Genomic DNA, 26,911 nt, shown 5'->3' with positions numbered 1-26,911 from the left:
GGGTCTGGACCCTAGGAATATGCATTTTTGACCGACTCCCCAGAGGAATCAGATTAGACCACACTTTCAGAATCATTGATCTAAAATTGCTCAAAATTTCTTTTCTCACAATGTTTCTAGTGGTATCATAGCCCTCAGCAACAGCAATGGAGAAAGTATGTACCTTAGAAGTTTAGAATGCAGGGACTTCTTGAAATTTGAAGGGTTTGGACTATCCCCCAAAATGAAATATTGTGCTCTGCCCCAAGCTGTGATAGAATGTTTACATACATAACATGTGGAATAGTTTATTGAATTAATTAAAATCTTCATGCCTCAGAGATTCTTCTTTAACTGAATGCTAAGAGTGTAATGATACTATTACCAAATTATTACCAAAGTAAAACGCTTGTTTCTTATACCAATATTTTCTGGATCCAAAGTCATTTGTTTAATTAATGCACCAGTAGTCCTACAAGTTTCCAATTTAAAAAAGAAAATCTCTTATGAACTCAAAGAAGGTTAATATTTTTAATCTAGAAAATTGAGTTATACCACGTAGGAGGTTTCTTTTATATTTAAATAATGCTGTGAAGTTGCATTCTAATGGCACCAACATATCAATAGGAAGATAGAGAGTATTTTTACAAAATTTAAAGTTAAGAATTTTCTTTTTTTTTTTTTTTTTTGGCTGCACCACAGGCATGCAGGATCTTAATTCCCCCACCAGGGATAGTACCCGTGCCTCTTGCAGTAGAAGCATGGAGTCCTGACCACTGGACCACCAGGGAATTCCCAAAGTTAAGAATTTTTAAATATTTTAAATTAGGATGCCCATTTCCACCTGTCTTGTGTGTTGACCTTAACAATGTATAAGAACTCTAGGCAGGTATGTGTTGGGCAGTCCCCAGTGTGTCTGCTTCATCTGTCTAAGGATAAAGCAAAACCAAGTCTTCCTGATTTTGGAAAATTCATTTTAAAGAAATGCTTCTTTAAATCCAACTCAATTATTCAAACAGGACATTTTTTTCCTAAAGAAAATCTGAACTGTTCTATCATTCTTTCATTGTTATGTGACAATGATTCACAAGAGGTAATTTCATATCTCGTCACCACTTCTTAGTACTTTTTTCCCCTAATGAACGTCTTTCTAGGAATACCACATGCTGTCCATCTCTCCCCTTCCTGATCCTCAGGGACCAGTGATGGATGTCATTCAGCTGCTGCCTTATTGGTATTCCCTGTGGAGTAGCAGCTGAGAGAAAATGCATTCAGGGTGTAGAATGTTAACAGAAAATAAATTTTAAAAAACCTCTAACGAGAGTGGGGCATATGTGGTCTGGTGCTCTATGGCAGCTTCACATTAGCTACAATTTTTCTGCTTGCCACAAACAGTTGTTAAAAAAAATAAGAAGGAAGAAAAGAAAGAATGAGCATAGCAGTGGGGAGGTTTGATTGTTTTCCTTCCCCACAAATTTGCCAGAGACCATCAGAAAATCAGAGCGCAATGCTTGATCGTGCTGACCCTTCTTACCTTACTTTAAACAGATTAAGAATGGTCCATAAAAACCAGATTAGGTAATAATTAGAGTGTGTTTAAGTTTACAGTAGGCACGTACAAATATATGAATCTTATTCCTGATGCTTTAGTGGAAATAGTGTTTATATATACAATGTTAAAAATAACCATATATGAGTGTATATGCATGTATACTATATAATAAAATAATTGCCAATAAGTGTATTGCTGCATGTAAAAATCTGTGTCCAGTGAATAAAAGACCTATAGAAGCAATTTATTTAAGAAGAACTATTAGAAATCTATAGGAAAAGAATGTCAAATTCTTTAGGTCTAACTTAAGCTAAGCAAATAAATAATCCCTCGCCTAAAGGAGAACCAACTCAACAATTTTACTAAATCATCAATACAAGAGTCTCAAAATCAAAGTCACCTCACAAGTAGATTATTTAGAAAGCACTATGTCTTTATCATGTTTGAGTTAAAACTATAATGCAATTAGGTTTTTTATAAACAAATGCTGTTAAATCATAGCTTAAATTTTTTTAAATGACATATTTATGTGTCTGATCATCTATTTGAGGTAACATTTTCATTATTTACCTAATAATACATTTATCTAATGGATGGTAGATCTCAATAGAGAGCCTTAATTTAGCAAATGCATTTGCTTAGCTGATAAAATCACATTTGTGCTTTTATTTAACTCTAAGTGATATCTGAATGTCTTTCAATAGATAAATAGCTCTTGATATGAAAATGAAAACAGTAGATTGAAAATGGAAAGGTAATATAATGCTATCTTCAATACTGATTACTGATAGGAATAACATATAGTATATGTGACCCAGACATATTATTTGGAAATATTTTAGTGATGTGTCTTCATCAATAAAATATGGCCCCCAAATAACTAAGATACTAAAAATGAACATCCAAAAGTGTACTCATATTCCTAGTTGCTAGGTAAGTATTTTGGTACTCCCATATATAACTGGAATGAATTTTCACATACTGTATTTATGGACAAAAAATAAAGATATGCTTGATACGTTTAATCTGGTTTCATGTGATCATTTTCTTTTGTGTGTGATTATTTTCTTTCTTAAAAGGCAATCTAAAATGCAAAGTATTTTAGGATCTTGATAATAATTTTAAAAAAGCATATAAGTGAATCAGAAGATTAATTTTCCTGTCTTCTATCACAATAAAATAGTCCATTCAAAATATTTTCTCTTTATTTACTATATTTTTCCTACCCAAATTATTGCATAAATAACATACAGCTTTGTTAGAGATGATAATTAATATTTTTAATTGATTCAAGGCAATATAATCATCTTTAAAATTGAAGAAAGGTTTTTGGGCTCCAAAGATTTAATCACTCATATGCTATAAATGTCAGTATTACTTTAAAATAAAAGAAAATTAGTTAAATTAAAATCTTTGTGGACTACTACAAAAAAAATCTCTTCCTTTCTTCTTTCCTTCCTTCTTTTCCTTTTTAAAATACACTTTCAAAAAATACACCTTTTCCCTCATATAAATAAATGTTTCCAAATATTACTTGTGAATTCAGGGGAAAAAGTGATTCAAAGATAATATACAAGAGTGGATTGCAAAGACAAATGCCATATAATTTCACCTGTATGTAGAATCTTAAACAAAAAGAGTATAGATTGCAAATTTCATATCTTGTTTGTACCTTATAGTGGGGAAAATTATCAGTTTCACTGTCCAAATAGCTTACTCAGTAACAATATTTTTAACTTCTTTAATGCAAATCTTATGGAAACAATTCCTTAATTTTAGCCCTCAAATAAAATTATTAAAACTCTCAGAATAAGGACAAATTTTATTTTGCAACACCCCTAAAAAACATTTATAGGAATAGTCTATACAGAGCAGATCCCACATTCTGTGTGGGGAAGCTCAGGACTGTAGCAACTTGGAACCAGGAGTGGATTTAGGGAAGGAAAGATTCAACAAAGGCCAGAGATGTGTGACAATACAGCCCTCAGCTGACCTCTTAAAACTCCACCCTTTTATGCTTACAAGCACCTTTCTTTAAAGAATATCAGGTTTACATTCCACCTCCATGTAAATGCTCTATTTCTATGAAGTACGGATGTTAAGTTTGACATCACTCTTATTGAAAAGCAGCACAATATGTAAGATACAGAGCTTTCTATGGTGATAAATTTTGTCACTGGACAAACTGGATTTAATAATTCAATGTATATTCTAAATTATATGCTCTTGCAGAGCTACAGGAATGTATGGACACTTTTTATGATACTTATTCTATATGATTTGAACATACACCCCTTAATAAACTCCTTGAGAACTGTCAGTTTCCTGTATTACTGTTCTTCAAAGAGTACACAAAGGACAGAGTATGTGTCCTTTAAATAACTTCAGATACTAACTCAAATCCTCTTTTAAAAATGTTTCAAAATGCATCTTTAGATATGTGAACACAGTTTAGTATTTCTATAAATAAATTTTAATTCCCAAATTATTGTATTTCCTTTCAGGTATATTCACTTATACAAGTCTTTTACTCCCATGTAAAGTCTGATCTTGGTCTTTTTTCAGTTTTTAATTTCACTGCATCTGTTTCTTGCCCAATACTCTCCTAGAACCTCTGGCCACCTCCTCTGAATGTTTACCTTTCTGTTCATGCTTGGATACCACTGCAGCATCTTTCTTGTCCTTCTCTTTGGGTTTAGGTGATGTTTTCTGTGCTTCTTTTACTTTTGCAGCTGTTTGCTTCACCTTCTCCTGTTTCGCACCTTTCACTTCCTTTTTAATCTTTTCTTCAGTCTTTTCTCTAGTCTTAGCTTTCTTCTCTTCTGTATGGAGTTAAAGAAAAGTTGAAGTATTTTATATATATATATATATATATATATATATATATATATATATATTTAACCAATGCAGCATTTCATCTTTCATTTGTTGTTAAGAACACTTTTAAAAGAAAGAGAACAGAAAAACAAAAAAATTGTGTCACTGACATAAATACTTGTGACTTTCATTAGATTTTTATATAGTTTATGAAGTGGCATGTCAGATTACTAAAAAAATGTAACTAACTTGAAAGTTTGACTCTTTCTTAATTTGTACATGAAAACATTACTTTTTAGGTAGTCAGGAACTAAGTATATCAACAAGGAAGAATTTGGATTCTGGAGGGAAGTATATATATAGACATGTTCAGTGAAAAGCCATGTCCATACCAAAGAGCCCAATAAGAGACCTTTTAAAACGATATGATCATTTTTGTCCACAACTGAAATAGCTTAAAAGTCATTCAAGAAACTGAATTGTCAACACAATATTTTTTTTTTTTGCGGTACGTGGGCCTCTCACTGTTGTGGCCTCTCCCGTTGCGGAGCACAGGCTCCAGACGCGCAGGCTCAGCGGCCATGGCTCACGGGCCCAGCCGCTCCGCGGCATGTGGGATCGTCCCGCACCGGGGCACGAACCCGTGTCCCCTTCATCGGCAAGCGGACTCTCAACAACTGCGCCACCAGGAAAGCCCCACAATATTTTTTAAAGGTAACTATTATGAAGGCAAATGTAAAATTATTTGCACTGGTAATGACTAATAGAAACAAAACAATAAAATCCACTAAGGGATAACTCAGACATTCAGTCTCTAATGATGTGACTTTAAAGCGATGGAAAGAGAACAAAATTAAGATGTTGGCTCCTGCTTATCTTAATTGAAAAATAATAATTCAGGTGACTTTTAAAGCCCTTAAATATATCCTAGAAAACAGAAAGTGCTATAAATTAGCATATATGTGAATATATATAAATTATGATACATATATTCTATACATTCATATTTTATTCTGATATTATTACATGTATTGGGGGAAGGGAACTGGGAATGTGAACTAATCAGTCTGTGAATCTTTCAATTATTTTTAAAAAGCAATAATAATATAGTACACATTTGTGGAAAGTGTTTATAATAGAAGTTGCATATTGGACATTATTTATTCTATGGAATCACAGATAATCACTAGACTTCATAGTAAGTCTACTATAGTGTTGGACCCTCTAACGTCATTTGCCCATGTAATGGGTAGCTTTTATTGTGACTCATGTTGAAGACTTTGATGAAAATATTATAATCAAGTCTCTTGACTTTAGTACACTTTTGAGCCTAAGACAAGATAATATTATGAAGTTCTGCAAAGAGAAGAAGGAAAATGCTAATGCTTGATGCTTGTGAAACCACAATATCACCTGTGGTACTGCATTTAACTGAATGAACTCACACCTCCCAAAGCACTGTTAAACTTCGCAGGGAAATCTTGATGCTGTGTTAGGGGTAGGGGATATTTCTATCAAAATAAATTGGGAAACACTTAAGCTAAACTGGTTTCTTTACTATGGAATTTCTCAAAGCTAAAGTGCATTAAGAATCTTCAAGGAGGGAGATTATGCTACCCACTGTTTCCCAAAGTTACTGACCATAAAACTTTCATAGAAGAATCACCCAATTACTCTACAAACTTCCAACATCTTTGTGGCTTCTGTGACTACAATCAACTGGGGATTTTCTTCTACTCCCTTTAAACCTTTTCTAAGTTTCCTTTACTGCTTTCTGCTCCTTCCTACAGCAGACACATACATTTCTATGACTGAAACCATCAGCTCTGTGCAAATGACTTTAAATCAACATCATTCCAGGACCCCACACCAAAATATTTATTCATTTCTGCTTGGAGAGAAAGTTCCTCTGAGATGGCCAACAGCACCTCAGAGTCATACAATCCACATATGTTCACCTAACAAACCCCTCCAGAGAGCCTAGCATGACCTAGGCTCAGAGCCTGCTGCCAGTGGTCTGAAGATTGGCGGGACAATGTTCCTATCTGAGGAGAGCTGACTAAAAGCCTGTGATACCCAATTAAAAAAATATGAAAACAAAACAAGACCACAAAACCCTGTGATATCTGGCTTCATCATTTCTCCTCTCATAGCATCTTTCCAAAAGTTTCTTCCTGCAGTAGGCTACTTTCTTTTTAAAAAAATATCTCATGTATTTTCCACATGTCAAATATTACCAAGCTATACTATGTTTTTCATATTTTACACACATATTAAATCCCTTTGTGCTCAATTCATATGCAGCAAATGACTCTGCCATTGGAATTAATCATTTCTTCACCCGAGATTAAATTTGTCTCAACTTTTTTTTAGGTACACGTTATTCCCTACTACTTACCTTGTATTACAGATGGCTGTTCACATATCTGTCTTCCCTACCATACTGAGAGCAACTTGAGGATAGGAACTATATTATTCATTTTTGTAGCAACATAATGTCTAACTAACACAGTGCTTTTTTCAGAGAAAACAAAGAATAAATGTTTATGAATGAACAATCAAGAAGAGAAAACTGTAATTGTTTCACTATGTTCAGATCATGTGTACAACATACTGACATATAGATTACATATGTAAATATGTGTCTAGAAATGGGCTTGAAACAACCTGGAAAGTTTGCCAACTGTTTTTTTGCTTATACTTTTTATATGTGAAATTATTATTTTGGTTACCCTAAATGGCACCTAGCTACTTCTTGTAGGTAGCAGTTGATTTAACCTTAGCTTTGTACTATGAAATTAAAGATATGTGAAATTAAGATCTACTTTTAGTGCCATTGTAATTTATAAATGAGAAAAGGTAATTTTCTTAAACACAAGACTACATCTAAAACAAATTCTTTGTTTTAAAAACAAATTCATTTTTATCAGTGGTTTTAAGTATAAAAATAACAAATTTTTCTCTATCTATTTTAGACATTTTTAGTGATCTTCATCTTTGAAACAGATAATGTTGCCTCACATTTAAACAAAAATGTGTGAGAACTCAACAATGGTGTGGATATAATGTGGAAAATACCATAAAATTAAAGCAACACCCAACTTATATTTATTTTTATCAAACTGGGTAGGTGTTCTTAAATTTTGTACCAAATACTTTTCCTGATTTTTCTCAAAAAGAATTTAAGTGACATTTGCACTTAGGAGTTCATTTAGGAACAAAAAAGCAAAAAGAACTGTCATATTCAAATCACCCAGCTCAGTTTAGGAAGACACTTAATTTATGACTTTTATCAAATGGAAAACAAATGGTCTAACCAAAAGAATGACATCAGCATATTTGATCCAACTTTGGAATTAGTAATAACTGTTAGCATCTGAACCAGAATCAAAATGTCTTAAAGTAGGGAAACCGCATTACCCAATAAACATACTAACATACTATACATTTTGGGAGTTAGGAAATAACCCATTTCAACTCTCATTCATTAAGGAACTACCAGTTGCTTAACTTTCTCTCTCTCGCTCTCTCTCCCTCTCTCACTTATATTCTTATTAAAGTATTTGTGATTTTCAGCAGGCCAGGCTGACTCATGATGGCCCTTAACGATTCCCACCTTCCGGTATTCATACCCTTGTATAATCCTCTCCCCTTGAATATGGGCTGGCTTATGAATTTGCTGCTAACCCACAGTATGTAGCTTCCATGATTACTTTACATAAGATTGTTATTTCTGTCTTGCTAGCTAATTTGCTCTCTTGCTAGCTGATTCGCTCTTGCTGGGTTTGATAAAGCCAGCAATATTGGTGAGACTCATGTGGCAAGAAATGAGGATGGTCTCCTGCCAAAAGCCAGGAAGAACTGAGACTCTTATGCAACAGGCCTTGAGGAACTGAATCTTGCCAACAGTCATTTAAATGAACTTGGAAATAGTTCTTCCCCAGCTGAGACTTCAGATGGGACTGCAGCCCTGTCTAACACATTGATCTCAGTTTTGTGAGACACTGTAAAGCAGAAGACTGAGTTGAGCCATGTCCAGATTCTTGGCCCACAGAAACTGTGGGATAATATATGTGTGTTGATTTCAGCCACTAAATTTGTGGTAATTTTTTACACATAAAGAAATAATTAATACAGTATTAAGTAAATATTTGTTAAAGGAATAATGGATGCTTGAAGGACTTTATTTAATTATCTTTGGAAAGAATACTTGATTTATACTCACTTGGGGTTTTGTCTTAGTTCAATTACATACTAGCTTTATAATCTGGACAAATTGTTTTCTCTCCCCAGAAGTAAATTTCATCATCTGTTAAGTTAGGTGATTAATTGGGATAATCTCTAACATCCCTACTAGCTTTAAGTTTCAATTCATCCATCTTAACTTCAATAAAACGATGTTTGGTTACCTCACAGAAACATTTAGTAAAAAATATATCTGCCTCAAGTATCTAATTATTTTACATTGTGTAGATAAACACATTAAATTTTGAAAATACATTCCAATTTTTATCTACATGCTTAGACCCTTGAAAATATACTAGATTTCTAAAATATACTGATCACATAAAACCTGTATTTTAAAATACGAGGAGGGAGCAGGAGATAAAATGGCCAAGTAGGAGGACACAGAGCTCACCTGCCCCCATGAACACATCAAAAGTACATCTACATGTGGAGCAATTCTCACTGAAAACAAACTGGAGACTGGCAGAAAGACTCTTTTTTACAACCAAGCCTCTAAGAAAGATACACACAAAATCAGGCAGGAGGAGAAGCAATTAGGTTGTGACCTGTACTTCTAGAAGGGGACACAGAAGAGGAGAAGGATTAACTAGGCTTGCAGATTACCCCCTGGGGAGTGAGCAGTTCGAAACACATATCAGTCACCGCAGTCCTCAGGTCCGACACCAGGAGTACCAGTCCCCTTAGCTGGTTTGAAAACCAGCGGGACTGACAGCAGGGCTGTAAGAAACCTAGACTCTGCTCTGGAAGAGTACACACATGCTCACTTACTCCTGAAACAAAGCAGAGGAAGCAAACTGAACGGTCTGAGATTCCAGCCAGTTTCCAGCGACTACCCCAGCTCATGCCCCAGCCTAAGCTGAGCACCCACTCTAGCCAAGTTTGCTCTGTGGTGCAGTTCTACCCTAGGGCAAAGGCTGCCACAGCTGAGGAGAGTGCGTGGTTATAAAGGATAGAGCCGGCTCATCTTAATTGGGTGACAGCAGTCATTCCTGGCACTTATGGAGGCAGCAGATGGGGAGTGGACCAGAATTCTGACTGGGGTGCTGGGACCACCCCAGCCTGCACCCTGAATAATGCTGAGTACACACTCCAGCCCCTCTTGCTGCAGCACTGCTCTGCTCTGTGCTGAAGGTGCCAATGCCCAGAGCAGGGAGAGCACGCACTTAGAGGGAACAGAGCCAGCTTGGTCCCAAACATCAGGGCTTCTCCTCCAGCAACTTGGGACCTGATCCAGTCCACGATAGGGCGGTGCTAGCCTCTGAACAGAGGAGAAGCCCAGGCTCACACCTGGCTCTGGCCCTAGACCCTCCGTCTCCAGCTCCACATCCTACCATGGTGAGAGCTGCCTGCACAACATGGGGGAAGATGAGACTCATGCTGACGTCAGATCCAGCCCTCCCACCAAAGCCACTTGGCACATGCAGACTATAGGGGCACTCTCACATAAAGACACCCCTTCAAGACTGGGATAGGTTACTGTTTCACCTAATTTCATAGAGATAGTTGAGAAGAGAGGGGAATTTGTTTTAAATGAAGGAACAAGAAAAAAACTCTGAAAAAACATCAAATGAATCAGAGATAAATATTACCAGATAAAGAGTTCAAAGCATTAGTAATAAGAATGCTAACTGAATTAGTGAAAATAGATGAACACCATGATAATTTTAGCAAGGAACTAGAAAATATAAAAAGAACCAATCAGAACTGAAGAATATAATAACTGAAATGAAAAACACACTAGAAGGAATTAACAGCTGACTAGGTGATAAAGAAGAATGCATAAGAGATCTGGAAAATAAAATAATGGAAATCACCCAATCAGAACAGCAAAAAGAAAAACAATTTAAAAAAATGAGAACAGTTTAAGGGACCTCTGAGACAACATTGAACAACACAGTGTTCACATCATAGGGGTCCCAAGAGAAGAGAGAAAGGGGTCGAAAATGTATTTGAGGACATTATGGCTGAAAACTTCCTGAACCTGAAGAAGGAAACAGATGTCCAGGTACAGGAAGCACAGAGGGTCCCAAAGAAGATGAACATCCAAACATATCATAATTAAAATGGAAAATATTAAAGATAGAGAATTCTAAAAGAGCAAGAAAAAAACAGAGTCGTACAAGGGAATCCCTATAAGGCTATCAGATGATTTTTCTGCAGAAACTTTGCAGGCCGGAAGAGAATGACCTGATATATTTAAAGTGCTAAAAGTGAAAAACCTACAACCTAGGATATTCTATCCAGCAAGACTATCATTTACAACTGAAGGAAGATAAAGAACTTCTCAGAAAAGCAAAAACTAAAATAGTTCATCAAGACTAAATAGGCCCTAAAAGAAACGTTGAAGGGTCTTCTCTAAGTGGAAAAGAAAAAGCTACAAGAAATAATAATCTATAGGAAAAGAAAAATCCCACTAGTAAAGGCAAATGTATAGTAAAGGCTGTGGATCAACCACTTAAATAAGCTAGTACAAAGATTAAAAGACAAAAAACTCATAATTCATCTATAACTGCAATAAATGGTTAAGGTATAAGCATGAAGATGTAAAACATGACATTAAAAACACAAAACGTGGGGCACTCACAGATATAGAGGACAAGCTAGTAGTTTACCAGTTGGGAGAGTGAAGGGAAAAGGGGCAAGATAGGAGTAGGGGAGTAAGAGGTACAACCCATTACATGTAAAGTAAATAAGGTACATGGATACAATACAGGAATATAGCCAATATTTTATAATAATTTTAAATGGAATATAATCTATGAAAATTTTGAATCATTATGTTGTATACCTGAAACTAATATAATATTGTAAATCAACTATACTTCTATAAAAAACATTAAATTTTTAAATTAAAATTAAAACATAAAAATATTAAAAAGACAAATATTATATGACATATTTATATATGGAATCTAAAAAATAATACAAATGAACTTATTTATAAAACAGAAAACAGACTCAGTCATAGAAAACAAACTTATAGTTACTAAAGGGGAAGTTGGGGAGGGATAAATTAGGAGTATGGATTTAATAGATATACTTCTCTATATAAAAACTAGATAAACAAGGATTTACAGTATAGCACAGGGAACTATAGTCAATATCTTATAATAACCTATAATGGAAAAGAATCAGAAAAATATATTTATATATTTATGACCGAATTGCTTTGCCATATATCTGAAACTAATACAATATTATAAATCAACTATACTTCAATAAAATATATATATAAATAAAATATGAGGAAGCAATTTGAATTTAGTAGATAAGACTGAACTATCAGAACCTGTATTTTTCTAACATCAAACGATTTGTAGACAAACTTAGAATAAAAACTAGTTGATGTAATCTTCCAAAGTTTATAACATTACGTTGATATTCTAACTGATTTTTTCTTTGGTGTATTATCAAGACAGTTAAGGCCCTCAATGCTTAAAATATTGATCAGGTTGATGCATTATCCTTCTTGGAAAATGAAATCCTTAATTTTAGTGTTCTAAAATTAAATTCAAGGTGTAATCCAAACTGTAACTGTAGTGTTCTAAAATTAAATTCAAGGTGTGATCCAAACTGTAAACCAGATATGTTGCACTGGTTTCCTCTTGTTATAGTAACTATCACAAATTTAGCTGCTTAACCTAGCAATCATTTAATATCTTCTGGTTTCCACGGTTCAAAAGTCTTGCCATAATGTGGCTCAAATAGGTTTTCTGCTTAGGGTCCACAGTGCTAAAATCAAGTTGTCAGCAGGGCTGCATTTCTTACTGGATACTCTGGGGAAGAGTTGGCTTCCACACTTACTCAACATGTTGGCAGAATTCATTCCCTTCTCACACTTTCCATGTACCTCCCTCAATTTTCAAGCCAGTAGTGAGGGCCCAAGTCCTTCTGACACTTCAAATCTTCCTCTTCTGCCACATCTCTATGTTTTTAAAGGTTCGCGAGATTACACTGAGCCCTGGATAATTCAGGATAATCCCTGTATTTTAGATCCACCTTAACTACTTCTGCAAACTCCTTTTACCATGTAATGTAACCTAGCTAAGGGGATGCCACCAAGGGATGAAGGTAATGGGGACCAAAATTCTGCCCCCCACATATGGGAAAGCTCTTCATTTTCTTCTCACATTTGGAGATGCTCTATTATTTTAAGTATTCAGTTTTATTATTCTTTTAGATATTAAATTTTAAGTGTAAGGCCAAATTAAATTTTATGTAAAGGAAATGGTGAATGCTTACAATCATCCAGCTACCTGTTACTCAAAATGTAATCTTTTAAAGTAAAAAGTATAATTTACCTTTTGCCACTGTCTTTGTTTCTGGTTTTTCTTTTTTCTCAATTTTTTCCTTGTGAATTGCTTAAACAGAAAATTTTATATTAGTATACACTCTTAATAGATTTCAAGCATTTTCTTTACTTCAGTATTATAGCCACCAAAATCATAAGCTAGTTTGAAGATTGATGACATTAATGAGCCCAATTCAGGAATAAAATATTACTAATTTAATAAAAACTGTATAAAACTTAATTTAAAAGACTTGGCATTAAGACTTAGAAAGCATTTTGAAAGCTAGTCTCACCCTCCTGTTTAAAATTATCATTCTAAGTAGAATTTTAGAATAATAGCTTTCAGGAAAGACAAACAGAGAGAGTAATTCTATAAGAATTTGTTGAAAGATACATCATTTTATCAGGAGGAAGCACTTTTACAATTAAAAGAAATAACTATCAGGACTACAGCTTTGATTAAGAACACTGTGTCTCAACAAGGACACAACTGACTTTTAGAGAACAATTTCTCAGTCTGAGGGATTGTCTTATGCACTGAAAAAATGCTTAGCTTCCCTGGTCCCCACTTACCAAATGCCCGTCACTCCAATGACATTTTAACAACCAAAATGTTTCCAAATACTTACTAAGGGAAGCACCCATGGTTGAGAACCACTAATGGGTTATAAGGTAACCATCAAAGATTACTGATTGAGAGCAACTTCTTAACTGAATGGTACCTGACATGATACCTGAAACATTATACCTTCTAGTTGTTTATGTAATAGATTAATAACAATAATCAATAATTGTTTATAAAACAATATAAATTTATTTTATCAACTTCTATTTTACTTATATAGACTAGTAAAATCTTGTGTCTCTTAATGGTTTAAGTAAAGGAGTTCTGCGAAGTACAACAGTATGAACAGGTTATCCTCATATTTCAAATGTATTAAACTGCGTGGTTTAGTAGTTTCCCAAATCATCATACATATTTCAACATTTACATAGTATTTATTAGAGAATAATAATGAGAGTTAAAGAAATTATGGAAAATTAAATGATAAGAGATTTTAATTAAAATAGTTGGGTTAAGGAAAGAGCCAAATTATTAGAGTGAAAAATCGGAGCCCTAATTATTTTCATTTCTCTAACTATATAGTACAAATATTAATGTCAATCAGTTTTACTTGTATTATAAAAGGAAAGTCATGTGCTTAAAATATGTATTTAAATAATTATTCTTTTAAAATACAGTCTATGAATGGTTTCCCCAGAATTTTGGAAAGATGATGTAAGCCTCATAGAAAGCTTAGGGCACAATGTCCAGTTGAAGTCCATAAGATCATGGCAGCTGCAGAGTTACAAAGACAGCAGTTTCCTTCCCCTCCAGGGTTTCAGCCTTTCCACCTCTCAGCCTGGCCCATAGTCATCTCCACTACCATTTGGGGTTATGAGTAACAGCTTGGACAATATTCGCTGAAGGAGGGCACAATTCACTCAAGGTCATTGGGCTACAGTATAACTTAGCTCATAAAAAGCAAACTCCTTTAATTGGTATACAGTAAATAAAAGGACACAAGTGTTTTGTTTCTGCTTTTGAATTTGGACAAATTTCCTTCAAATGTATAATTTAGGGGCAACAAATTCTCAATTATTTTTCAATGAAAAGTAGCCATTGGAAAGATGGAAAGAAATCACAAGAAATATCAGATTATTTCATTTAGTCAGAGTACACAGAACCTGATGCCGATAATTCTATGTAAGTCAATAGCAGGTAGGAAATGGACACCTGTTTCTAGAACAAAGAAGATGGTTGTATTGAAATTCATGGATATTATCACAAAATAAACATTAATAAAAGAACAACTATTTAATTCAAATTTTCAAATGTGAGTTTAGAATAAGGAAGAATGAAGCATGTTTCAACTCATCTGATTCCTAAGCATTGTAAAACATTCTAGCTAAGTGGAATGTTTCACAAAATAAAATTTCTCAGTAGGCTATGTGTATTGTGGATACATAAATCAGCTGAAATTTAGCCTAAATATCCTAGACGTGATCCATTCTAAAACAAGAGCAATCAAATTAAGTTAGAACTTTATTTTACATCATATGTTAAAATAGATTTTTGATGAATTAAAGTTAAATGTGAAATATAAGCCTAATTTTTTAAACTTGAGGAATATTAGTAATTACTGAATTAATCCTTGGATGAAGACTCAAGAGCAGAAATACCAAAAGAAAATATAAACATATCTAGCCCCATAAAAACTTAAGAACTTAAAACACATACATATATCACACATATGCACTGACACATGTTTATTCACACAGATAGAAACCCTTACATTAACTACAAAACTAACTATATAAGAAATATATTTGTAGGGCTTCCCTGATGGCGCAGTGGTTGAGAGTCCACCTGCTGATGTAGGGGACGTGGGTTCGTGCCCTGGTCTGGGAAGATCCCACATGCCGTGGAGCGGCTGGGCCCGTGAGCCATGGCTGCTGCGCCTGCGCGTCCGCAGCCTGTGCTCCACAGCGGGAGAGGCCACAGCAGTGAAAGGCCCGCGTACCGCAAAAAAAAAAAAAAAAAGATAAAAAAAGAAATATATTTGTAAACATAACAGATCAGTGATGTACACCCAAATGACACATACATGTATCATCAAGAGAAATGGGCAGTGAGTGTGAAGAGTTATACAAGAAATATGTATCACTAAAAATCACATTCAGATCCCTCAATCTACAAATAACAAGCAATGAAAAGATATAGTGGAAGAAAATATCTCTATTTAAATACTATGCAGCTTTTTAAAAAGAATGAGGGAAATATCTATTTACTGATATGGAAAGATCTCTAGGGTACATTGTTATAAAGACAGAACATAGGACTAAATTTTGTGTAAAAATAGGGAGAGACAATAATGTATATTGTCTTCTAAATGCATAATGAATTTCTGAAAAGATGCACATAGAGCTCATAAAAGCAGTTTACTGTGTGTATGTGTCGGTAGATAAGGAATGGGATCAGAGTGTGTGGGCAAGGCAGGAGAAAGCTTTTTGCAAGGTACCTTTATGTGTTAAACAATGAGTGTGCATTGCTTATTCTAAACAAATAAAACCTAAAACAGTTTTAAGTCCAGTCTAATATATAATCACAGAATGCAAGTTAAGGTAATGAAGTACACTTCCTTACCTATCAAATTGGCAATTATTTTCTGAAATAATATCCTCATTGTTGGCTAAAGCAATCTCAGAATTGCCAGGGGAAAAACTGATACATTTCCAGAAAGTAAATTGGTAACAGTTTGAGAGTCTTAAGTATTTTATTTCCTTCAACCAAGAAATTGTTCTTTTCACATTCAATTCTAAGGAAAATTATCATAATACAATTTTTAAAAATTAATTCATGGTCATCTAAGTTCGGACACAAAGAAGAAACTGTCAAACGGTGACAGACCAATGAGTAAAAACCACAATAAGAATAACTCCATACCTTTCTTTTCAGGTTTTCCTTTTTCTTTGTCTTTTTCTTTCTCTTTGTGTATAACTGGAAAGGAATAGACAATATTTTTCATTTAAATAAAAAGAATAAAAGATAAGATGATTGAATGGCAGTCTTTGATGTCAAAAACTTATCTACTGCCTTTGGAAATCTTTCTTTAACTAGCATGAGGTTTTACACAGGCTTAAATGTTAAAATAATTATAGATATTTTAAATTTCTATTTTTATTTCATAACCAAGGACAAACTCATACCAAAACCAGGTCTGATTGCAAAGACTACCCCTCAACTTTTCCAAATTTTTAACTTCAACTTAATGAATTGGAAAAGTTTTAAAATGTATTATGCTATCTGCCAAAGAAGCCCAGCTCAATACTGGAGGAACACCAAAACTGTGAAGACAAAAATACAGAAAGAATCTTCTGAACCTGAGGCAAAGAACACTCAATCTAGATAGTATATGTTTATCTTCTACAGGAGATTTCCATGCAAGTAGGTTTTGAAAATATACTGGAATGAAACTGGAATGACACCAAACCTTTTCAAAGAAAACAAAATTTAATTCAATATGAGCTATGATTCAATTAATTAATATAGTAGGGCTCAAATTTAAGTTATAATCTTCCCCCATAATTCAGTCATAGCTCTTATTAATGGTACCTCCAATTATCCAAACTAGAAACTTGGGACTCATCCAGGATTCATCTTTTATTTTTCATTTTTGTCCACTTGCCAAGCTTTTGCAATCCTACCTATTAAATATTCCTTTTACCCATCTTCTTCTATCCAATATTACACTCCCTACTTATCATTTATGTACATGAAAATATAGAAAGAGCACCAGCTATGTGCTAAAGACTTCGTTAGGCAAGACAGACTTCATCCCTATCATTATGATGTCAACAAGCTAATGGATGATGGATGCTAAACAAATAATCCCAAAGGTAGTTAACTGCAGTTAGAATAATTGCTGTGAAGAAAATATTCAGGGTAGCATATCAATGTATAAAATGAGACCCAATCTACTCTGCGTGCTTGGGGAAGGTCTGCTGGTAGAAATGATATTTAAGGATGTGAAAGGTGAGAAGAAATTAACCTAGTAGGGGAGTAGGAAAGAGAAAGGGGAAAGAGACCATTTCAAAAGTGGGACTATGATGTCCTTCTTGGGCATATTATTATTATAAATATTATTACACTAATATCCTGAATAGTGTCTTGAACACTTAGATTTTGAGTTTTCTGAGTCTCAGAGTAGTAGTATGAAAATCTGATCATACCATTGATCTGATACGTGTTAGTATCTCCCTCATTGCTTAGCATGGTAATCTGTCACATGGTAGGTGCTATATCAAATATAAAAATATTTCATTGTTTTAGTGATCTGACATTTGCTTATCAATCCAATCTTACCTACCAGGAATCTCCCCTTGAACTTTACATTCCAGTTATAACAAAATGTTTGGGATTCCATAAACATGCCACATGCCCTCCTAATGCCTTTGTATCTCTGCCTGCTTGTGCCTTCACTTAGATTTCCCACACCCACATTTCCTCTGTTCCATGTACCCTTTCAGTCCTGGCTCAAATGTCTCTTCCTCTGCAGAGGGTTGGTTGATATCTACTTATTCCATATGCCAACTGCACCATGTGCATAATTCTATCTTATCCATTAAGTAATAATACAGCAATTGTTCATAAATCTGACTCCCAAGAAGGTGAACTCTCTTTAGGGGCTATGCCATATTGTTTTATTTTTGTATCCTGGCTCATCACATGGTGTCTGACTCACAGTGGACTCTTAATAGGTATTCTTGAACAAGGGAAATTCTAAAATATTATAAGAAGAGCTATTTTCATCTTCTAGTACAATTCTATTTACTGATGATTTGTATGGATATAATACGCACTGCTTGCTTCCAATCATTTAAATATTTTACAATTTGTTAAAACTTCTTTAAACCCAGTGAGAAACAGAAGAGAAAAAAAAATCGTAGATCATCTAGACATTATTTTTCCTTTCCACATTCAATGGTTCTTCTGGGTTTTCTAAGTTTCTAAGTTCAATATAAAAATCTCACAAAATAAGAGTAGGACACCAGCACTCACACATGACCACAGATAGCTTATTTCGGTTCCTTTGGATCACTATTAATTAAGCTGAAAAGCAAAAGAAAATCTTGGCAAAAGCAAAGCCTCTTCTAAAGTTTCTCTAGGGGAAAGGAAGTTTGCATGAGATAAGCTGTGCTTTCGAAACCCTGATTGGCAAGACCCCCAGGAGAAAACCTAATCTGTGTCTCTGCCTCTGTGAAGAACCAGACCTCAGCCACCTCCAACAGCTGGTTGTCCATTCCACTAAAGGATTTTCCAATTGACGTGTGCATGGGTATAAATGGGAGAATTAATACAAAATCAAAAGAGCAAGAGGTCTGAATTCAGGCTCAAATTAGCATATTAATGCCTTATTCCTGTTACCCTGGGGAAAAATCCAGTTCCTCGCAGTCGAAGTTTTGATTTACAGACACAGTGCTGTATGCTGGAATTTCATTATCCTCCTCAGAAATGGTACCATAATACTGCTTAGTGAAGCAGCTGGAACCACACGCTCTAGGGAGCTGTTCAACATGGCAGGGAGCCACTGAAGCTTCTTGGATGGAAACTTCAAACTTTGGCAAGACTGAGCTCAAACACTAAGCTTTGAAATTGCTTTTATCAAAATAGTGCCACCATCAATAACTGCCTTAATAATCCCTCTAAAACAAAAATAATTTGATGCAACAATTACATTTGCTCATGCATCTCTTTGCTTAGAACTCACAGAAGTTTTCATATGAAAGAAGAAAAAAGTACTTTCCTCGTCACCAGCTCTGTTTGGTAAGTTACATCTTAGCTAGGATAGTTTTAGCTCAGGACAAAATAAGCTTGTTGCACCTGCTAGAGCTTACTTTGTTTGTCATCCTTATTTACAAAAAACAAAATTCCCTTCGGCATGCTGATAATTAAAAACAAATGGAATACACAAGTTGGAATGGCCCTGATGTTTGCCATCTGAGTTGGCATGGCCCTGCTGTTCCTGCACTTGCCCAGACTCTGACCTTTCCCTGGCCAGAACACTCAGCTCAGCTCAACTGCGAAGCACGTCTCTCACCCTCCCCATATGTTCTCTCTCCGGTACTCTGCCAGCTGTGCTCTGTGCTTTCACAGCTCTTGGCCCTGGAAACCCCCCAGGCGGGCTCTGTGTCTTTTTCTGAAGTGTATCAGAGTTCAGAGTGCGCCTGACCCTGGGTTCCTAACAGGCAAAACACGCTCAAGGGGCCAAGCAGCAGGCATTAGGGGCCAGGTTGTCAGAATCCTTTGCAGATCTCTCTGCTCTGAGTCGAAAACTCAAAAGTGTTGGCATCAAAAGTTTTAAAGTACTGATTTGTATAGGCTACTCTATTCTTCAATTGATGGTTAGCAAGAAAATTTAATTAAGTGAAACTCTGGAACCTCGTATTTGACTTCAGAGCTATTGGACTGGACTAAGCTTGAGTGTCTGAAGCAAAAGGAATTGGATAGATAAGCATGTAACAACTACACCTTTGCATTAGAAAACACTTTGGGGAGCACAGCTACCTGTAATAGATGTTGCTGATTTTTCTTTTAATTAATTTCTCTATTTCTCAGATTTCTGGCACTGCTGTTGAGAGAGGTATTAGCCCTGAAGTGGTCTATAAATTTTAAATAGGTCAACATTTTAAACAGTTTCATAAAATTCATATACACCCATGTTTCAATTCATCATTTTTTATGAAAGAGCAAGATACATATTCATTTTAAACCATTTAAAACAATTATCCTTTAGCCACCACTAAACAAAAATGCCAGATGTACTCTTGGTTAGTGTATATCTCTGTGTTTCTTTTTTTGTCGAATTTCCATTCTGTGCTAAGACAAAATGATCTACACACTTTATATGATAATGATGAACTCAGTAGAAAAGCATTCTTGAGTAGAGAAAATTCTCAAAGATTGTATTATTCATTCTTCTTAAAGGAAGAATTTATCATTTTTACTTTAATATAAGTACACAATTTTAGAGCTGATAGGAACCTAAGAGATCTATTAGCCTGAAGTTCTTTGTCCATTGATAAGAAAATACAGCCGCATAAGTGTCCATGGCAGAGTAGAAGAAGAATTCAGTTATTATGTTGCTAAACTAGTACTCTCCCCACAAGCTTATGCTGCCTTGTCCATCCCACATCCTGGGCAGACTTGTTCTTATGAGCCGAAGTATACTGACTAGATTCTCCAAGCATGTTATCTACAATCTATCCTACAATAATGCACACACTTCTTTTTCATAATAAAATTACATTTGTTTATGTATTAAAGTGAAGATTAGGCAAATTACCTAAAGTTACAAAGCTCATCTGATACATATGCTTTCAATCACAAAAGAGATTTTTTTAATTCTAAAGGATTAGTTTTACTTTCAAGTCTGATTTAATTGTATGGGTAATTGCCCCTTCACCTGGGGCTACATGGCCATAGTCAGAACCATAATGATTTCCTCATAAGCAAACAATCGCTATGCAGAAGGAGATACATAGCTTTGTACAGGGCCTTCCTTCTCATTTTACAGGTTTATCATTCACAGCAGCCAAAGAAGAAAATAAAATATATTTTGTACTTTAAGGAGAAAATTAAGTACAGCTGAGAGAAGGCAAAAGTAAATTTATACAACACAGGCTAACTAAATTAACCTGTGGGCTCTGAGAGCATTTTCACAAAGGGCTCCAGGATATTTAGATACATTTTAACGTCCTGCCCTCTTTGGCTTTTGAGCCTCATCTTCAGCCCTATGCCTTTGCCAGCCTACGATTCCGGTCCTATAATTGTTTCTCAGAAAGGATCCTAAACCAGTCAATCAGGGTGATTGTTCTCTATTAACCCTTTTGAAAAATGTTCCGCTGACTTTGTGCATGTGATACTGTTATGGGTTTAATTACGTTAGCGAGAAAAGATATGCCGACATCCTAACCTCCTGTACCTCAGAATGTGATCTTATTTGGAAATAGGGTCTTTATAAGAGGTAATCACGTTAAAATCAGGTCAGTAGGGTGGCTCCTAATCCAATATGACTGGTGTCCTTATGAAAAGGGGAAATTTGGACACAGAGACAAATATGCACAGCAAGAAGGGACAGAGATGCAGGGAGAACACCATTTGAAGGGAAAGGCAGAGACTGGAGTGATTCATCTATAAGCCAGTGAATGCCAGCAAATGCCCCTGAAGCTGGGAAAAGCCTGCAGATTCTCTCTCACAGCCCTCTTAAGGAACTAACCCTGCTAAAACCTTGACTTTGGACTTCTAGCCTCTCTAACTGTGAGACAATACATTTCTGTTATTTTAAGCCTCCCAGTTTTTGGTACTTTGTTACAACAGCCCTAGGAAACGAACACTAACACTAGTCACTGGGCTTCTCTTGTGCTCCTTCAACCAAGTTCCCACCTGGTTCCTTGAGGACTGACCCCTGACCTAGCCACCTGAGTTGGCATCTTAGTTCCCAGTATGGTGTTTGGAACAAAGTAAGTACAATAAATAAATTAACATGTATTACTGCCTAACAGCTATAGCAAGTTTTTCTATTTATACCATCTGTCTGCCAGGACACTCCCCCATTCCCACCAACTGGGCCACTCAGATGTTAACTACATGCCATTCATCAGCACACACTCTGCTGTGTAAATTTCCTCACTGTGCCTGAGGGGTCAGCTCTTCAGCGAAACACCTGATAACCTAGGTGGATGTAGCAGACACCTATTGCTCTGAATGCCTAAAAGGCCCTACTTTTGGCTAGGAGCCATCCTAGAGAGACAAAATTCTCTCATCTAGTTATATGTTTATCACCAGGTTCTAGTCTTTTCTGGTTTACTCTGTTCTATGAGTATACTGACATGTTTAATAGTTAAATAGAAGCCTAAACGGTGTCCGAAACCAACAATAAAATTTGCAATTGAAAAAGAAACAAGACAATATGCAATAAAAGAGTAACTACATGGAGGGAAAAAGCAGAGGAAAGTAAAAAAATAAATTACTATTTTTCTCTGGAGAACTGAGTTTTGCTTGTATCTTTCTTTTTTTGCACTTTCCAAATTAATCTGTATTACTTTAACCTATACTATTATACATTTATTGTGGGTGTTTATGATTACATGTTACAGATAGTTTTTGTTTTAATATGGAGCTCACTGCCAAATTCTTCAATTGCCTCTGACCAAATAAATTGGACATTACAATGGCCCAATTAAAGCCACATAATTGTATACACTTGAAAATAAACACAGATTGTCAAAGGAAGAGTTCTCCATAGAAATCAAGTAAATATTAACAAAATAGAGAAAATGAATGCTTTATTAATTAATTCATTAATTATTTCAACATGAATTGAATGTGTTTCATCTGTTTGGCACTTTGCTAGATATTAGAATGATTTTTAATTTAATATAAGGACACAAATTCAGAGCTGATAGAAAGCTGAGAGACCACTGAGCCTGAATCTCTTTGTTCACGAATAAGGAAACACACAATCGTAAATGTCAACATCAACCTAGAACATATAAAAAGACAAATACAGTTCCTGCCCTCAGTGAGCTAGATCAATATACTCACAATTAAAATTTGGTGTCAAAATGCTTTAAAGGCTGAAAGCAAGGATGTAACTGTAGCAAGGAGGAAGTACCTGAATGCCCACAGAGTGAGGGACAGCAAAGGAGACCTATTGAAGGAACGGATGTTCCATCTGAGAATCAAAGAAATGAGCAGAAGCCTGCCAAGTGGCCGATGGTCAGAGAGAACAGGTATATACAAGTACAGAGTTATGAGACAGCAGCAGTGCTGGCTTAGGAACTGCCCAAAAGTTCAGCCTGCCTATGGCATGGGAGGTGTTGGTGGGATGTGGAGTGAGGTGGTGAGGGGAGCAGGGGGAGAGCTGGGAATGCAGGGGGTGGATGAGCTTGCAGAGTAGGGAAGGTAAGTGGCAAAGTGGACAAAGCTGACCACTGGCTATCTATCAGTGATCATATGATGAGGGCCTTTTATGTCATGACAGTGTGGCTTTTATCTCTAAAGCACTGTGACAACAACAAATGGATTTAAGCCCGTGAGCGTGATTAGCATGGCTTTCAGGGGTTAATGCAGGGAAATCAGTTAAGAAGTAACTGTCATAACCTAATTGGGAGATGACTGTAGAGGGGATAGTAATGGGAGAGGAGGGTGAGAATAGACCAAATTATAATTAAGAGAGAGGATGACAAAGGGCCATGCAGGATTGGACTTTGGTATTGAAAGAGACCAACAAGTCTATGGCAGGGATTGTAACTCAAACGCCTTCAGAGATAAAGCAGATAAATAAATGTCTACTCCAGTAGTGATGAGAGTGGAGGAGATTGGTGCAGGTCCCACCTAAAGACATCCAGGTATAAGTTATGTTAACATACTGGTTGGTCAAAGAGAACCCCTGTGGGATATACTTGAACTCTAGGTTAGGTGCTTAACTGAGAATATTAATGAGATGGCTACTCATCTGAAGAGGTTGACTTGAATTCTAGCCTTACCTCCCAAACATTAATGGAACCAGGATGGAGTCTGCACATGAATATATATATATATTTAAACCTATCCAGATGATTCTAAAGTCCAGTCAGGATTGAGTACCACTACTGGCCAAAATGACTCCTAGCTTTTTAGCTTGAATAACTTGGGTGAATCGTGATGTTAACTTTCAGGACAAAGAATACGGAAGGATGAAGACATTTTGTGCGATAGAAGTTAATACATCAGCTTCTGCATAATAGATCTCTTTATACTCTGATATTTGCTGGCTTCTCTATAATCATTTCGGGCTACTATTACCTTGGATATAGTGTATCTTTTCTTATAAGAGTTCAAAATGCTTTGATAACAACTTAAATTCCTAACTATCCATCATATATAACCATAACTGACAGAATGTGGCATAGAGAAAACATGTATTTATCTAGACATAGGAACAGCTATAAAACCACATTTATTTTCACTGAACTACTTGGGGATAGAAAGCAGGCATTATTCTATTCTACCTGTATGAGGAAACTAAGCAGTAAAATGAAATTTTTGTTCATATTCACACAAAAAATTGTGGAAAAAAGTATCTCTGAAGCCCATTTCACTGTTGAACAGCTGAAGCTCCATTTTCTCTTTCTTGAGAAACATTCACTTTCCCAAACTATATTTGATCTATTTAGGAAATATATTCAGGTACCAATCTCTAGCCCAGCCTTTGAGGAATTTATTTTAAACTTCAGCCAAAAAAAAAAAAAAAAAACTTCAGCCAAATGCACTGTTTTAATTATGCAAGACTCACTAGTTTAAAAAACCCACTCTACAGCCCACTGCTCAGTCTTTTAACAGCAGGATTCTAATAGAGCCAAGTCCAAAACGCAAATGGTACCATCTGCATCACAACATCCACTCCAGGAGCATTGCTATTAAATTAGTAGTACAGTCTGCAAGATAAAACAGCAGACTCCCCAATCATGTGGAACCAATTGAATTTCTGTTTAACCTCCAGCAGATAGAAACACATAACCAGTTCAGTGATGGCTAGCTTAGTCAATCCGTACCCAAGAGCTGTGTCCAATTTCCCTGACCAAAGGAATTAAGAACGAAAAAAAAGGGAAAAGGAACAGAAATAAGACATTAGTTCCCTGAGTACAAATATAAATAGGTTTCAGTTGAGTAAACTTCATTGTCCCTGGTTGTATAAGGATTGGCTGACCAATCTGGAACTAATTCAAATATTAGGATTAAAGACATAATATCTGTAGAATGATTTGAGGTCTTCACAAAAAGGAAGTTCATGAAGTATATTAAAAGAGAAAACATGGTATTTTAATGTAGATTCACATATTGGTATAATTTCAGGTTAATTAGAACTTCTATTATTTGAAACTATTACTGGCAACTTTGATGTTTGTGCAGGTAATTTTGTACTAGTCAGTTTTTGACATAATAAATATTAGGCAACATTCAATTTTTATCCTAGGAAAATTCTTTCATTTTCAGCTCTATCACACAAATACAGTAATAATGAGATTTTAATTTTTGTCTTAACTCACCCAGTATCATGTGAGACTGACCATTGGGGAAACTTGGGCATATTTAGAAACATGTCCTATTGAATGTTTGTGCTTCCTTTGAGTTTTCTTTTTAAGTTTTATGACTACATGGGTCACTCTTAGAAAAGTGGTGCTTGTAAGATGAGCAAGACACTGCTGGCCATTAGTAATATCCCTCTAATGCAAGATTTCAGTTACTAGATTTAGTTGAGTTGAAAAGGATATTAATCATCATGTTGTCACTGTCCATCTACCCCTTGAGGCTGTGTAAGCAAGCTCTGGGGCCATAGCAGTCTTCAGTGAGATAGTATAATGACTGCATTTCTATGACAAAGATTTTAAAGGTATAGCATGGCATAAAAAAATTCCAGTTAAAAAAAATTGAACTCTGATCTATTATATTAACTGATTAAAGAAGGAAAAATGTTTGCTAATAAGTCAAAAAATATGTTTGTGGTACTATCTCAGTAAGCAAAAGCCAACTGTATCAATAAATAACTGAAAGATTGTAACACATTTTGAAGTTTTTTTGATTCCAGTAATTAAATATTATATATTTATACCTGGGGTTTACTTAGAAGTAAACTTACTTAAACACTATCAACAATTAAAGCAAAAGAGCACTAAATATGAAAACTTCCCATTTTCTCATGTAAATATACAAAATATAAAATATAGAATAAACACAAAATTTAACACTTACCTTTAGTTTGTATTTTCCTTTCAGTTTTCTCCTGCTTCTCAGTCTTTTCTTTGTGTATTTCTAGGAAAAAATAGGATATACTTTTAAAAACTCTTTTTGAAAATGTGCAAAATATAAATCATAGCTATGACCTAACCATTATAATTCCAGCATGAAGTCTAAATTATTTTAGCCAACAAATTTAAAGGTATCTAAAAGGAAAGAGTCATTGTAACATATCGCCACATAAATCCCTCATTTATTGAAACAAGGAAAAAATTGGAGTTACCTAAAATTTAGTTATTGAAAAAGCTTAAAAACTTAAATCAATAAATGTTGCCACTGTTTTCAGTGCTAAATCTGATCACAAATTATAATTATGTTCTATTTCAATTACTCTCAATGCATATTAAGACTCCTTAGTAAAAAATATCATTTAGATTTAGGAAGATTTAGTTTTTACATATTAAATTAAGAATTTGTGAAATGAACTGTAACAACTATCTAATAGGAAATATATCTCAGAAGTATTGGTTCTAAGCTATGTTTATAATCAGAATTTGGCATTGCATTTAACCAATAATTACTGCATGAAGATATGACACATTTCATAGAATGTTAGTTGTTACATTTTTTCTAAATATCAGGTTTTAATAAATATATTCAATCTGCTGCTAGTTTCAGTAAACATACATTGCCAAGGCTTAGA

General features: G+C 35.1%; 1 protein-coding gene across 1 annotated transcript in view; it reads right to left on the bottom strand.

The window, feature by feature from the left end:
• TRDN (triadin) overlaps positions 1-26,911 on the bottom strand; it is a 372,809-nt gene that overhangs the window by 249,402 nt on the left and 96,496 nt on the right. The window contains exons 5-8 of the mRNA XM_065888711.1: positions 26,224-26,283; positions 16,375-16,428; positions 12,898-12,957; positions 4,171-4,353 (exon numbers count right to left, since the gene is read on the bottom strand). Of these exons, the coding sequence (XP_065744783.1) occupies positions 4,171-4,353; positions 12,898-12,957; positions 16,375-16,428; positions 26,224-26,283 (357 nt within the window). The remainder of the gene's footprint in view (positions 1-4,170; positions 4,354-12,897; positions 12,958-16,374; positions 16,429-26,223; positions 26,284-26,911) is intronic.

The sequence above is a fragment of the Phocoena phocoena genome, chromosome 12 (assembly GCF_963924675.1).
Source record: "Phocoena phocoena chromosome 12, mPhoPho1.1, whole genome shotgun sequence".
NCBI lineage: Eukaryota > Metazoa > Chordata > Mammalia > Artiodactyla > Phocoenidae > Phocoena > Phocoena phocoena.
Note: the sequence above shows the minus strand (reverse complement) of the source record. Positions and strands in the feature narration are given on the sequence as shown.